General features: G+C 41.1%; 1 protein-coding gene across 2 annotated transcripts in view; it reads left to right on the top strand.

Moving 5' to 3' along the window:
• Nucleotides 1-16,577, top strand: part of zbtb16b (zinc finger and BTB domain containing 16b) — a 74,862-nt gene that overhangs the window by 16,718 nt on the left and 41,567 nt on the right. For both annotated transcript variants that reach the window (XM_017711086.2, XM_037546708.1), the window contains exon 3: nt 6,533-6,630. In XM_017711086.2, coding sequence (XP_017566575.1) covers nt 6,533-6,630 — 98 coding nt within the window. The remainder of the gene's footprint in view (nt 1-6,532; nt 6,631-16,577) is intronic.

Here is a 16,577-nt window from a genome sequence, read left to right as displayed (position 1 = left end):
GATTAATATTAGGCTTCCTTTTCTACATTACTGTTACAGATCTATAACACAAATCAGTTTAGCCGTTAGACGGAGAACTGAGGGAAAACTGCACAATAACAATGCTAGTAGGCCCCTTTATCTACTCAAACAAATGAAATGCCTTCAGCCTGAGACTCAACTGGACATTTTAACGTTACATCAGCAGAAGTAACCAGGCACCGGACAGCGGAGCTGGTCCATAATCAGATATCTGGCAACTGTAGTTAGACATATGCAGGTGTCACACAAGACACAGAAATACAGCTTTAGATGTAGAGGCTGGAGTAGATAACATGCTGGCAGCATCTTGCGTTATCACAGTTAGCCTGCTTAGTTTACTTCACTTTAAACGTGCTTTGAACATTAGAAAAGTGGAGCTGCTCAGTCAGCAGGAAAGATGCTGTATACAGACTACATGTGCCAAGAATCTGAGTGGACGGCATAAAGACGTGATAGACATTATGAGTATAGACCAGAGATCATCTCTGTCATAGTTATTTAAAACAATAATTAAATCAAAGTCAAAACATGATTTGAAATCTATTTTTGTTTAGAAACCAAAGCGATCAGAACGCGATGTAAACGTTCGTCTCCTACTCAGACTGTGCGTTGCATTAACAGAAGTGTGAAAGAGATGCAGTGGCTGACTAACCAGCTGTTATTGTTTTCAAAAACCTCTTATACCCAAAACTTCAGCTTTATAATAAATAAACTTTATTGTATATTTATTGATTTTATCCCAGGTAATTGAACCATTTTGTCATGAAATGTTCACCGGTGGCATTTTCAAACAATGCATAAAAGGTAAAAATTGGAGAAGATGGAGCTAAAATTTGGTAAGAGAGCAACAATATGTTACAGTTGGAGAGGCTGAAGCATTGCCTGTGCGTGCCCTCCTTTAGAGGATGCCAGACTGAGGCTGAAACCCACAACCTATTAGTTATATGTGGCAAATTGATTCGATGGTATATTTACCAGCCCAGTGTGAGGACTTTACGCTTTTACAGGCTAACAGCTGCTCTGATTCCTCTGAGCTATGAGTTCTATGGAACAAAGTTGTACGGCGTGAGGGGCTGAATTCATGAGGGGCCGTATTCATCTTTATGCTGAATGTTATTTGCTCTGTGTAAGTGGCAGCAACAAGGTCAGTGGTAGCTTCATTCATGTTTCCTGGTTTTCTCTCTCCCCATTGTGGGAAATGCCTCTCTTCAGGCTCGCTCATTGGTAATTCAGCAGCGCTCTAGTATCCCTCAGCACACATCAGTTCCTGAATTGCTCTCTCGGTGAGGAAGGTGCTCCAGCAGCTCAGACTCGGCCTGCCATTAATCAAAGCCACTTCCAGTGGCCCACTCCAGAAAACACAAGCACTCGGCCCTGTCTCGAGCAGACAGCCCGACGATTTGTCTCTTTAGAGAAAGTCGACATTTTAATGTCTGCATTTTAATGGGAATGTGTAACACACAGCCCATAGAGACTAATGGACCATTATCTTTTCACATTTGTTTTTCTCAATCCAGCCGGAATTGTTTTTTTCTGGCAGATGATTGAACGAATGGCCGGCGCCGCCTGTATATTTGTAAGATTTGTCTTCTCACTACTTGAATTTTTTAAGCTAAATGTATTTTTATTAGCAATGCTCTTGGATCTAGAGATGGACCTTCATTGTGGATCCTCTTGAACCATTTGCTTGCTGTCATGAGCTTTAATGTCTTTATAGCTGTATAGGCTGCTTTCCTGATTACAGTGGCCTTCTGTGTGGGAAAGATGTGGCGAAATGGTATTGATTTCTTCACTGGTTGCTGTTCAGCAGGTATTTTTCAGCCTCTTTGATCAGCCATCTTCTGGCATTAGGTGTCTTTAGCTTAAGCGGACCCCTGGATTCAGTGCAGGGTTTTTTATTGTTGTTTTTTTAAGCGTCAGACTGCTGGGCTGGCTCGGCTGTGCTCTCTGCGGTTGAGTGGAGATTGTTTATGGGTGGCAGGGTTCAGTCAGACAAACTGCTTCAGACTCTTGGTTGTGGCTGCTGGGAGGGATGACACAGCAGATGTTCCTGGACTGTGAAATGCCTTGCCACACATGCGAGTAGCACATACATGCTGGCTACGAGCCGAATGACCTGAACTGATCATTTGTCGGCATTTTTTTCATAGCATAGTAGCAACATAGCATACAAACATTTATAGCATCATAGTGTTAAACCGAAACACAAATACATCGCAACCCATAATGTTGCCCCACAATACATGGGAGCAGTCTTCAAAATAGATGCTTTGGAGTGGTGTCACAGAAGAACCACTCTTGGACAATGGTGGTTGGTTAGTGTAGTGGTTAACACCTTTGCCTTCTACGCTGTAGACTGGGGTTCAATCCCCACCTGGGCAAACACCCTACACTATCCCAATAAGGGTCCTTGGGCAAGACTCCTAACACCACCTTCGCCTACCTGTGCAAAAAATGATCAAATTGTAAGTCGCTCTGGATAAGAGCGTCAGCCAAATGCCGTAAATGGACATCTTTAAAGAACCATTTTTGTAAATGAGATGTGCAAGTGTGAAGACCCTTTTATGCTCCACCCACAAATCAGTTCTTTTACAGCAAGTATTGCTAGGTTGGACAAGCCTTACAGAAGGATCCAAAAATCCCATCCAACTGATGAGAAATTGTAGCTCACTTTATTTTGTCACTTAGATATGTACCAGTATTCATTATCAGGGCCACTTTGTTATACTTTTAAATGCATTGCAGTTTTGCTAAAGCTTTTGTAGATACGTAGAGTAGCTGTGGATTTGTAAGGTCCCACCATGCTGTCACATTGTGATCTCATGCTTTATTGGATGTTTGTAAATTCACAAAATATACAACCACCAACACATTACTGTAGGACACTACATGTATGTAGATCATATACAACATAGTGTTTTTGTCTTAATACAGTATTGTGATATTGAAAGCTGTAATAGAAGATTACAGTTATCGTGATATTTTGAGATATTATTGAGATTTTTATGTCACCACATGCTGAGAGTCACCGTATACCCGAGTTTCCAGTTTAAAATGCTGTGCTATCATGAAGTACTCTGTTGTAGAAGCTAATCAAATCCAAGTTGATCACATGACAAAAAAATCTGACCTACTCTAACAGCTATACAAACAAAATAAACATAATGAATGAATATCACACTCTAAATTTAGTTTGTAGAGTTATGCGTAGTGGTCTGTCATCACAGTAATTTTCATGACATCATAACTTTTACTCATTTTTTGCGTTTGAACTGTTTGGAAATGAAGCAGACTACAAACACTACATACCATCAAGTACTACAGATTATTTTTTGAACATTTCAAGACTAATTATGCTCTCTTGGTAATAAAACATGCAGTTGGTCAGTATTAACACTATCTATGACATGTTCAAAAATGCATATTGTTACATAATTGATCGCAATAACGGCAAATATGGTCATATTGCCCACTCCTAGTTGCGCATTACAATGTGTCATTAGCTTGAATGGGATTTTATTGCCAAATATTGCCAGCCACCTAGCTGGAAAGAACACATTTGTGGGTGGAGCATGCACAAGCCAATTAAAGATTTTTCCTAGAATTGTTTATCTAAGCTGAGAACCATTTAGGAACCTTTAGAGCGCAGCATTCCCAAAACTGGATGTTGTTTCATTAGAAGCTTTAGCTCTATTACATGTAATGGGTTCTTGCTAATTGTTTTGAATCCTTTTGTCATTGTCGAAAGCGCTCCTGGTTGAGCCTCGGCACCATAAGCCTCTTCTGAAAGTGCAGAGAATTTTGTCACGTTCCTACGTGCCGTGCATGTGTGCTGGTGGGCCAGGGCCGCTGATTGTAGGGCAGTAATAATTAAGGGCTCTATAGCAGGAATAAAGGTTACGGCTGAGCCGGGCGCAGGCTGCTGCTCGTATATGCGCCGCACGCGCCTGCAGTGTGTCTGGGTGTGTGGCTGGAATTCATATGAAAGGGCTGGTGGAGGGATGAGGAGGAGGGGGTCGGCGGGGTTGGGGGGGGTGGCGAGTCATTGATATGTACAGCATGACTCAGATAAACAGACCATACTGCCAGGAAATTTCAGCGGCATTAAACACATTCGATTTAAAGCAAATATTTAGAACCAAATAAAGGGGGGCCAGATTAAAGGGAAACGGACATGTCGGATTCGGACTCGGTGATGTTTTCGTAACGATTTCTCCTGGGCTGTAGCTACTCCATCGAAATGGACTGTACATATTTGTCCAGGCTCTCTGTGTACCCACTCTGAAGCATGTGTTTAATTTTTGATAAATCTTAGCCTGTAAGTGTTTTCTCTCAAACCATCAGGTCACTCTGTCTGGATGGTAAATAGTTTATTAGGCTGCGGAGGTAGTCTTGAAGGGACGTGTGTCTGTGCCTCACATTTGCCAGCGTACATGTTTACGCTAGTTAGCTTCATGTCGGCTTATTAAAATGTACTTTTTGATGTACACCCCCAGTCAAATCACATGTTTTGTTTTCTAAGTGAAAATAAGTTGCACAAAAAAATCTAATTATAGACAAAGAAAAAAAAAATGTATTATGGCATTTTCTGCTATTGTGGTAAGTTTACAATATTAGGAATAAAACATCAAAATATAAAAATATATTGTAAAACATAAAATGCAAAAAAGTGCCATAACGTTTGCACAAGCAACATTTTAAGTTTTCCCCGGTATGTTAAATTCAGCAAATAATCAGACATAATTGAAAGTAATTATGCAAGGAATAAACAGTAATTGTGTATTAATTGTGTATTAGTGCATTAAAATGTGCAGAAGTGTATTCTCTCTAGGGGATATGTTAACAAGTCTAGGGGTCTTCAAACTTTTACATAGAGCGGTATGAGAACAGGAAACAATCAAAATTGTTCAGGTGTCTCAGCTTTGTGATCTCTGACAGCTCATACAAACTCCATAAGGAGAAACATCACACTGTGGTGGGTGCTTTTATTAGACTTCAAAGTATTCTTCGTTTTGTCTACAGAGCACCTTCCTCCCTTGAGACATCAGTGCATTTCACTCTGCATTTGCAACAAGAAGCCAATTACCCAGAGATCTACTGTAAACATACAAAATTACAAGGAAATTTGAGTCTCAATTTGCTGTTCTGCTGATTACGGCGAGCGTCGACGTTCCATTTCCTACGGTTTAAACGGCTCTAGTATCAGGCTGAAACCACTTCATGGAAAAGTCATTTGTAAATGTTGATGTTTGTGGTGAACTCATTAACCACGATGCAGTTTCGTTTGATTTCACTTTTATGTTACCTGTGAGCTTTTTTTCTCAGAAGCCTCAGCGTGATCCTGTAGGTAACAATATTTTCAGAAACCCTTAAGCCTTCATAAAACGTTTATGCACATGACAAGTCATATGGATGGATCATTCAAAGCACTTTTTGGACTTTTAACTGACTTGACCTTTAGACTAAAATCATGTTGATTTGATAGACCACATACCTTAATAATGTTTATTAAAAGAAATAATTGAACGTTCCTTTTTGGTACTATTAATAGGATAGGAATGCCTCCAAAATGTTGCTCTTAACTGTATTGGAAATCAAAATTTTCACTAATTATTGAGAAGAACTCAAAAACGCTAGCCAGTACATGACCAATAAACAGTTGTACACACACAAAATCATAATATATTTCATTAAAACACAATAAAATTTACTTGGTTGCAGAAAATGCGTTTCAGTAGTGGTGAGTCTGAATGTTACACAGTGATTTTCAGACTTTTAGGACATTTTTACTTCAAATCAGTGTCTTATGGGCATGAGGGAAAGGGATGCAGTCTCACTTTCTGCCCTAAAATGCAGGAGTGTGGCTAAAATAAGGCTCCACCTGTGGACTAAAACTCTTTGTGTTTCAGTAGTGATGTAAGAATATTTTTTGAATAAAGTGTTAAATGTAAAAATATAACTCTTGGTAAATCTAAATCTTTCAACTCCACTTTAAAATGGATCAAAAAAATCTTTAATAATAATAATAAAAAAAGAAATACAAAAGTATTATTTTCACAAATTTAGGGGTTGTGGTTTGACATGGACACCTCCCAGGAGAAAGTACCCTATAAATGATCATTTTGTATATATTTAGCTTATTACTATGTCACTTAATGTCTTTGGTTTAAATAGATCATAACATAATCCTAATGAATATCTAAGGTCTGAATACTGATTACTGTTTGAACAAATTCTGTAAAAAGTAGATCTAGGCCTATAGTTCTGTGTAGATGACAGTCACAGGCAGCCTTAGGCCGGCGATTGTTAACATAATTCATAAACGTCTTTAGAGGCTTCATGAGTTCTGCATCAGCTACGAATGTTTTATGAAGCTCTTAAGTAGAGCCCTTCGAGTAATGCACTTGCCTGGCGCAAGTGTCTACTGTAATATTAACACAGTCACTCTAATGTAAGTTTTCTGTTTACAGTGTAGTTCCTGAACATCATACATTGTTTTTATTTTCCTCAGGAGGCTGCATAGTGACATGAAGACCTTTGGGTGTGACTTCTGTGGGAAGCACTTCTTAGACAGTTTACGGCTGAGGATGCACATGCTGTCTCACTCAGGTATGTTGCGAAGACCTATCCAGTATTATTTTCCTAATGTATCACAGTATCTGATAATATTTAGGTTTGCATTAATAAAGGTAATGTACCTGTGCTGGTGCTGCAGGCTAAAAGAATGTTTTAAAATCCTGACATAGCTTGTTTTGATTGGGCTGTTTTGTTCTATTCTGCTTGTCATCAAAAGGAAACTTTGCTCAGTAAAAATTAACCAGACAGAAAGCATGTTTTAAGAAAGGAAACCGAAAAGCAGTTCCAACATTTTTTTAACTGTCTACATAATTCAGTGGTTGAGATGTCAAAAAAGTAATCAACAGTGCTTTCATATGCAGTTATTCTTTGTAGGGAAACTTACTGACTCCATAATTAGACATAATGTTATACATATATATGTATAAAAGTTCTGGCCACACAAGCTGATTGGTTGAGAAGCGTTCTAACACTTGCTAAGCAATGAGTATTTTTGCTTCTTACATTGCAAACAAACAGAATATGGATACTTTTAAGATCACATTTGACCGACAGACGATTTTGGTCGGACTCGGAAGATGAGACAACACTAAATTCCCAAACTGTCGTCACCACTGAGCAGCTTTTCAGTCGGCAGCTGTGACAGAAGAGCAGCTAAACAACCTGGAATCAGCCAGAAATGAACCCAACACCATTCGCCAAACATGTAAAATCATCTTCTGAGTCGGACCAAATTGGACTGAGCCACAAAACTGACCCAACAAAGAACGAAAAAAGCTGTGGTGACGACTGTTTGGGAGTTTAGCGTGAGGAGCTGGAGAACGAACTGCCGGCTGAGCAGCGAGTGGGCGGAGCTCGTTACTCTGACGTAGCAAAAAGCTGCTCGTTAAGGAGCAATAAAACATTAAAATGTTAAAACATTAAATGACACATTCACAGCCTAATTTATTAATTTCTCACTTTATTTATTTAACTATTGTTTAAAAGCAATAGAACACTCAAGGTTGTGCGTTATCTCTGTAACATCACAGCTGTGATGATCTACGGCACGAGCTGAAGGCAAATCACAGCTGTGATGTTATTTTGCATATGTGAAACATCATATTTTATTGTATTGCACTGTGTTTTGTAGTTTACTTTATTGTTGAATTCACTGTGTATTGTAGTTTATTATCATATCATATTATTATTAGTATATTATTAACCTATTGGTAACTAGCAAAGATACTTTCTCTAGATAGACAAAGCACTTCTTGTAAGTCGCTCTGGATAAGAGGGTCTGCTAAATGCTGTAAAATGTAATTGTAAATGTGATGGGAGCATGAAATTGTCCAAGATCTCTTGGTCTGCTTAAGCAATAAGTGTTCCTTTCACTGGAACTAAGGTTCCAAGCCCAACTCCTGAAAAACAACCCCACACCATAATCCCCCCTCCACCAAACTTTACACAATGCAGTCAGACAAGTACCGTTCTCCTGGCAACCACCAAACCCAAACTCGTCCATTGGTCTGCCAGACGGAGAAGCGTGATTCATCACTCCAGAGAACACATCTCCACTGCTCTACAGTGGTGGCACTTTATTCCACTGCATTTGACGCTTTGCATTGCGCTTGGTCATGTGAGGCTTGCAGCTGCTGGAAGAACGGTCAAAAATTCACATAAACACACTCCTAAACTTTGTGGAAAGCCTTCCTAGAAGAGTTGAAGCTGTTATAGCTGCAAAGGGTGGGCCGACATCATGTTATCTCGCTCAGTTTCATGTGTGTGTGAAGGTAGATGAGCGAATATAGTGTATATCCCGCTCAGTGTGCTTTCCAGTGTTATATCTCAATGTGTGACAGTTACTGCAGCACATATCCGCTGGTTGCCACCCAGTTAATTTGCATAAAGTTCATCCAGAATAAAAAAGCAAAGATAGGATCAGGGATCTAGTGTAACGTCACCAAACACCATTTATTCCCAGTAAACACAAACCAAGAATTGAATCACAGAGTGGTTATTTTTAGTGTTTTGCTGTTGAAATGGAAAAAAGACCAAATCATGTAGTATGATGTCATTCTTCATGTCACATAGGAACTGTTTAACATTTCAGCACAAACTTCAAACGCCATCCCGGTCTGTCAGGACACTTTGTAGTGCAGCCTTTGGTCAAGTTGGGGACAGGTATTACTGGGTCTCTATTAGCTTATTCCCATGCTCATTCTCCTCTAGCCACTATGATCCTCCACTGTTTGACACTGTGAAGTTGGCAAGGCTCCAGTCTGGGCAGCTGGCCATGTTATTAGGTACAGTATGTACAGTGAAGGCTTGCCAGCTACCTTCCTTAAGTGAATAAGTGTTATGACAGGAACACCCATCAGGGTGGGGACAGCCTGAGCCAGTACATGCACACATCCATATTTACAGTCGCCCCAAGTCAAGAGTCATTGCTTTCGTTTTGCTCAAATATTGAAATGTAATTGTGTAATAACAGAGTGAAAGGGTTGTTTTATATTTAATTACATTAACATTTGATTTACAAATATCAACATCTGTATCGACAGTTATAAATCTGTACTTTGGACTTGTTCGATTTGTTTTAATGTCAACACATCAGTTATAGATGATCATTCATATCCAATTACACCATGTATTTCTAGTAATAGCTGTTGTTCAGAGTTGAAAGCCCTTCTGTGAGGTGTTGTTCTGTAAAATGTTATGTAATTGTTTGAAACTTGTTGAGGGGCTTCCAGTGAGACATATTTTCCCATCAGTTTATCTCCATGGAAGGGCCTTATTGCACAATCCTGCAGGCCTGAATTAGATTGGGAAATAGCTTTATTTTTCTTTTCCTATCCACTTGCCAACACTCCCTCATCCTATCTCACTAGTGTGCTTCTTTCTGCTCTGGGACAGGCCGGAGCTAATTCTGCCACTGAATGCTTCCACAGTTTCATGTATGCTTAAGCTGTAGTGTGTTGGTGCTAAGTCAATGTGGGGATTGATGCTAGCTGAGCTGATTGTGGGGATTGATGCTCACTGAGCTGATTGTGGGGATTGATGCTCACTGAGCTGATTGAGGGATTGATGCTAACTGAGCTGACTGTGGGGATTGATGCTCACTGAGCTGATTGTGGGGATTGATGCTCACTGAGCTGATTGTGGGGATTGATGCTAACTGAGCTGATTGTGGGGACTGATGCTCACTGAGCTGATTGTGGGGATTGATGCTAACTGAGCTGATTGTGGGGACTGATGCTCACTGAGCTGATTGTGGGGATTGATGCTAACTGAGCTGATTGTGGGGATTGATGCTAACTGAGCTGATTGTGGAGATTGATGCTCACTGAGTTGATTGTGGGGATTGATGCTAACTGAGCTGATTGTGGGGATTGATGCTAACTGAGCTGAATGTGGGGACTGATGCTAACCAAGCTGATTGTGGGGATTGATGCTAACCGAGCTGATTGTGGGGATGGATGCTAACTGAGCTGATTGTGGGGATGGATGCTAACCGAGCTGATTGTGGGGATGGATGCTAACTGAGCTGAATGTGGGGACTGATGCTCACTGAGCTGATTGTGGGGATTGATGCTAACCGAGCTGATTGTGGGGATGGATGCTAACTGAGCTGATTGTGGGGATTGATGCTAACCGAGTTGATTGTGGGGATGGATGCTAACTGAGCTGATTGTGGCGTTTGATGCTAACCGAGCTGATTGTGGGGATGGATGCTAACTGAGCTGATTGTGGGGTTTGATGCTAACTGAGCTGATTGTGGGGATTGATGCTAACCGAGCTGATTGTGGGGATGGATGCTAACTGAGCTGATTGTGGGGTTTGATGCTAACTGAGCTGATTGTGGGGATTGATGCTAACTGAGCTGAATGTGGGGACTGATGCTAACCAAGCTGATTGTGGGGATTGATGCTAACCAAGCTGATTGTGGGGATTGATGCTAACCGAGCTGATTGTGGGGATTGATGCTAACTGAGCTGATTGTGGGGACTGATGCTAACCGAGCTGATTGTGGGGATTGATGCTACCTGAGCTGATTGTGGGGATTGATGCTAACTGAGCTGATTGTGGGGATTGATGCTAACAGAGCTGATTGTGGGGATTGATGCTCACTGAGCTGACTGTGGGGATTGATGCTAACTGAGCTGATTGTGGGGATTGATGCTAACTGAGCTGATTGTGGGGATGGATGCTAACCGAGCTGATTGTGGGGATTGATGCTAACCGAGCTGATTGTGGGGATTGATGCTAACTGAGCTGACTGTAAGGGTTGATGCTAACTGAGCTGATTGTGAGGGTTGATGCTTGCTGAGCTGATTGTGGGGATTGATGCTGAACTGATTGTGCGGATTGATGCTAACCGATCTGATTGTGGAGATTGATGCTAACTGAGCTGATTGTGGGGATTGATGCTAACCGAGCTGATTGTGGGGATTGATGCTAACCGAGCTGATTGTGGGGATTGATGCTAACCGAGCTGATTGTGGGGATTGATGTTAACTGAGTTGAATGTGGGGATTGATGCTAACTGAGCTGAATGTGGGGATTGATGCTAACCGAGCTGATTGTGGGGATTGATGCTAACCGAGCTGATTGTGGGGATTGATGTTAACTGAGTTGAATGTGGGGATTGATGCTAACTGAGCTGAATGTGGGGATTGATGCTAACTGAGCTGATTGTGGGGATTGATGCTAACTGAGCTGAATGTGGGGATTGATGCTAACTGAGCTGATTGTGGGGATTGATGCGAACTGAGCTGATTGTGGGGATTGATGCTAACTGAGCTGATTGTGGGGATTGATGCTAACTGAGCTGAATGTGGGGATTGATGCTCACTGAGCTGATTGTGGGGATTGATGCTAACTGAGCTGATTGTGGGGATTGATGCTGACTGAGCTGATTGTGGGGATTGATGCTAACCGAGTTGATTGTGGGGATTGATGCTGACTGAGCTGATTGTGGGGATTGATGCTGACTGAGCTGATTGTGGGGATTGATTCTAACTGAGCTGATTGTGGGGATTGATGCTAACCGAGCTGAATGTGGGGATTGATGCTAACTGAGCTGATTGTGGGGATTGATGCTGACTGAGCTGATTGTGGGGATTGATGCTACCTGAGCTGATTGTGGGGATTGATACTAACCGAGCTGATTGTGGGGATTGATGCTAACTGAGCTGATTGTGGGGATTGATGCTAACCGAGCTGATTGTGGGGAATATGATGCTGTGCAATTGGTTGTGGGGTTTGGAGGGGTTTGATGCTAAATAGTGTTTATTAGAGTTTGATGCTACTGAATGTGGAATTTATGCTAACTCTTTGTAGGGTTTGATGGGGTTTTATGTTTAACTGACTGTCGTGTTTGATGCTAACTGAACATGGAGTTTGATGTTAGACATCCGTTCTTAGGGAACTGTCTCATCGCAAGCGAAGCAGAAGAACATTCAAACTGGCAGTCAGGAGGGGTGTGTGTGTGTGTGTGTGTGTGTGTGTGTGTGTGTGTGTGTGTTTTCTGATTAAGTCTGTAGTCTATTCTCCAGAGGGGTCGGGTTAGCACACCTCACTTGACTTTATTAACTTAGGCCTGCAGTGAAGCTCTCATGGCTCTGCTCTTCAGCTAAATATAACTTCTTTCTTTCTTGATCTCCTATCATCCATCCTATCTTTGTCTTTCTTCCTTTATTTTTGTTTCCCTCCTTATTTTTCTTTATCTCGCCTTCTCTCTCTCCCTCTCTCTCTCTCTCTCTCTCTCTCTCTCTCTCTCTCTCTCTCTCTCTCTCTCTCCCTCCCTCTCTCTCTCTCTCTCTCTCTCTCTGTCTTTCCAGCGAGCAGCACCAAAGCTTATGCTGTTGACATGTAGTTTAATTCTTTACCTGCTGGTGTTTATGTTTTAAAGGACTGAAGTGTCCGTGTCTGCCAAGAGGGATGCAAGTGCTTTATGTTTCTGTCTGACAAAGAGAAACGGACAAACAAACCCTCACTACCTAATCACTCTGAAATCAGCATCATATGGCCTAAAAACGACTAAGATTTATTTTCTAATTAGATTTATTTTCTCATATAATCCCTCCCTCTGTTGCACCTGTTCATGCACAGCATGAAAGCATAAGAGAGAAGAATTGTAAATATGTGAAGTATTTGGGCTCAGAATGTCTAGACTCACAGTGCTTTCTCTTTCTATCTTTCTTTCTTTTTATCTTTCTATCTTTCTTTCTCTCATGTTTCTCTCTCACTCCCTCTGTTTTCCTCCTTTTTCTCTCCCCCTCGCTCTGTGTCTGTCTGGCCGTCTGAGAGAGCAGTGTTTGAGATGGTTGGCGGCGCGCCAATTCTTCCCTCGCTCTGATGACATCATCAGCTGCCTGCAGGTCTGGATGTTCTGCCAGCATTCCGGAGCATTTATGATCGCTCGCAGATGTGTGTCCAGGAACATACTGTACCCAAATCCCAAAATTAATCAAACTTGAGCGCTCTCCAAGCCACTGCTCACTCTCTGAAAACGGCGTAAGCACCAGGGCGGGGGTGGGGAGGAGGGAAGGAGGCCTAAATAAACAAAACAAAAACAGAAAGTGTGTGTGTGGGGAAATTAAGACGGAAAGAGGGACAGCATGCCTGCTGAGAATCACTCCACTAGATGACTAGATGACAGAGCGGCTACTTGAGTGCTGTAGCTGTTATAGCAGGATGTGATGGATCTGTGTGTGTGTGTGTGTGTGTGTGTGTGTGTGTGTGTGTGTGTGTGTGTGTGTGTGTGTGTGTGCTTGCATGTTCAGACTGTTAAATAGGAATGTCAAAGGGTGTGTCACCGTGTGCCCCATGCCAGCTTCTCTCTGAGTGTGTAATATATCTCTTTCAGGTGCGGCAGTCGTGTACCTGTTGAAGTGCCTTCTGATAGCTCCCTCTCTGTTAACCCTTAAAAGTCCAGAGTTATTGTTCAAGTGTAATTACAGTGATGTGCACCCGAACATTTAGACAGACCGTGCACTCTGATCAGATTACACTAAAATAGACCTCTTCCGAAATATTTTATCTCATTATCTTTGGAGAAAGAAGCCTTGATCTCGAACACCATACCTGCGGTGAAGTATGGAGGTGCGAGCATCATGATATGGGGCTACTTCTCTCCAAATGGTGCTGGTGTCTATTACACCATATCAGAGGAAACGTGAATGAAGCAACGTACTGGAACATACTGGAGAAATATTTCATCTCATTGCCCATGAAACTGAATCTGGGGAGAAGATGGAAGTTTCACCGAGACAACATGCAGCCAAAATAACTGTATGGAGGATGTGTTTTTTTGTGCCCTGCAAAGCAAGACAGTACACATAATGATAACTTTCCATCAAATTTAAATCATAATATCTCCTACTTAGCGATTGAAAGTATCCACAATTCTCCTCTTGTTTGAATACGCTGTGAGTGAGATATACTTACTATAAATGTCCACCTTGATTTTGTATTTCACCTGGAGTAACTGTGAGCCCTGAGAGTTAAAAGGCCTGCCCGCATCAGCCATTTGTCCTTTGTCATTTGAGGAATTAGCACATTGCAATTAATAGCCACTGATGTACCCAGTAGTTATATAAATTAATGTATATGAAAGAGTTATATTGTTTTAAAGTAGCTTTTGTATTTGCTCAAAGCAATTACTAATTCCCACCAGACCTAAAGGCTCATGTTGGCTTCTGCCAGTTCCAAGATAAGTAGTATTATCCCTTTTCCATTGTAGTTGCTGAACAATGACAATTTATGATAATTGAATTTAATCCTCTGTTTGCAGTTCTTAACCAAATTCTAATCCTGCCTTTATAGCGCACAAACGATTCCGATGTTGTTGACCCGTCATTCGATTCGGCGGCTTCAGATCTAAATGGTTGCCAAGTAGCAGGAGCACCCCTCTCCAGCGGCCTGATTTGGTATTCAGCACGTGCCATCCGCTTATTTCTGTAGGCCAGACAAAGTGTTTTGATGGAAGGTGATTGCACGCGAGGCTGTTTTTGGGGGAAATATTCTTCATGGGCAGTACAGTACACTGTGTGCTTTCTAAAGCAGAACAGAAGGCTATTGAATTTTGGACTTGCTTCATCACTTCAGGGTGCAGTGAGCTGCGACTGTCTTGGGGATGGGGGGATATGAGGATGCAGATGAGTGAAGCCAGCCATGTCAAAACAGGACACATCACATGAACACACACACAGGCAGACGCTGCTGCTTTTAACATATGGGGCATCAGAGTATGTGGATTTTAGGGCCCTAGCGATATATCGATGAACTGATATATCGACAATATCAGCTGATATTGATGACCCACAATAGGGGTGGCAATATGATGATATTTATTGTTATTGTGATAAATTAAGCCACAGCTCACTGAGCGTACTGTGGATGTTAGCACTTAAAGAACAATGACCAACTCTAAATTTCACTAAACAGATTTCATTATTAGTGTGTGTAAAAATCACAGTGTTCATAGTTTTTGATAGTATTTTTTAAGTAGCACTGCTGGTGCCTTTTTGTTTACTGCCACCTCAGAACAGTTATGTGTACAGTCAAATGACAAATGTTAATGTTGTTTTTGAAAATAACATATCTGGGAGTGTATATTGGCAATAACCCGGACTGGGCTAAGAACACTGACGCCCTCTACAGAAAGGGCCAAAGTCGTCTCTGTTTTCTGAGGCACCTGAGGTCCTTCAACATCTGCCAGACTATGCTCAGGATCTTCTATGAGTCTGTGGTGGCGAGTGCTGTCCTCTATGCTGTTGCATGCTGGGGAAGCAGGCTGAGGGTGGCAGACGCCAACAGACTCAACAAACTGATCCGCAAGGTCGGTGATGTTGTGGGTGTGGAGCTGAACTTGCAGTGTCAGAGAGATTTTATTCTTTTAAATAAATGGTTGCAACTGTAACAACTGCAATTTCCCTCTGGGGTGAATAAAGGATTCTGATTTTGATTCTGAAGTTACTTCATCATCTACAGAAAACGAATTAAATATTTCTGCAAATTTAAAGCACAATTTCTAGATAGACAGATGGATAGATACTTTATTGATTCCGAAGGAAATTTAGCAACATACGGGTAAAAAAAGCCTTTTATGTTTTGTTTTTTAAATTATGTTCAGTTCAGCAAATAAACAGTAATTGTGCATGAAAATGTGCAGAAGTGTGTTCTCAGTAGAGGGTGTGTTAACTTATTGTCACATAAAAGATGCAACAAAATGTCATTTCACCAGGTTTTTGCATGCGACTGTACCATTAATTGTGAGAAGTACTAAGTAATATTATATTTGTGCCATTCGCCCACTCCTAACTTACAATATTATTGCTTTCAATGAAAACGTCAGACATTATCGTTCCGATAATTAGCAATATCTTTAGGCGGTGAATACTGAGATTACAGCCTGAAGAGCTGACAGAACTCTGTAATGGCCACAGTTTCTTTCTCCAGTAACTCCATTTTCTGCATGGTAACTAATGTGGTAACTGCAGAGAAACATGCATAAACCAGAAAAATAAACCTGCTCAAATTTCTGCACAGACATTTGTAAGCTAACTTTGTTTTTGCTCATAGTTTGGATGTTCTCTGTATATTTTGGTACTGGATATAGATATAATAAATCACGCATTTATAGCCCATAAATTGCTTTTTGTTAAAGTAAAACAACATTTACATCAACACTGACGTTTAAATCCTTTATCTTGATTGGCAGCTGCGATAGATGGAATCTTTCAGCGTTCCACAGTACTGTCATCAATTGATTCAAGCCTAAAACCCTGACTCCGCCGCATGATGATTGTGTCACCCATGTCTTGTTTGCCCATCTTAGTTTAATCTGTATCTGGTTGTGTTTGTGTTCCCTTGTATCTTGTAGTTGTTCGTCTTGCATGCTTGTTTGCTTTAGTGGTTATCATGAATAGTTTGAAACCTTTTTTATGAACAGAACTAATGAAGAAGTACAGAAGTGCAGTAAGAAGTAATGAACA

This window comes from Pygocentrus nattereri, chromosome 17, assembly GCF_015220715.1.
Source record: "Pygocentrus nattereri isolate fPygNat1 chromosome 17, fPygNat1.pri, whole genome shotgun sequence".
NCBI lineage: Eukaryota > Metazoa > Chordata > Actinopteri > Characiformes > Serrasalmidae > Pygocentrus > Pygocentrus nattereri.
Note: the sequence above shows the minus strand (reverse complement) of the source record. Positions and strands in the feature narration are given on the sequence as shown.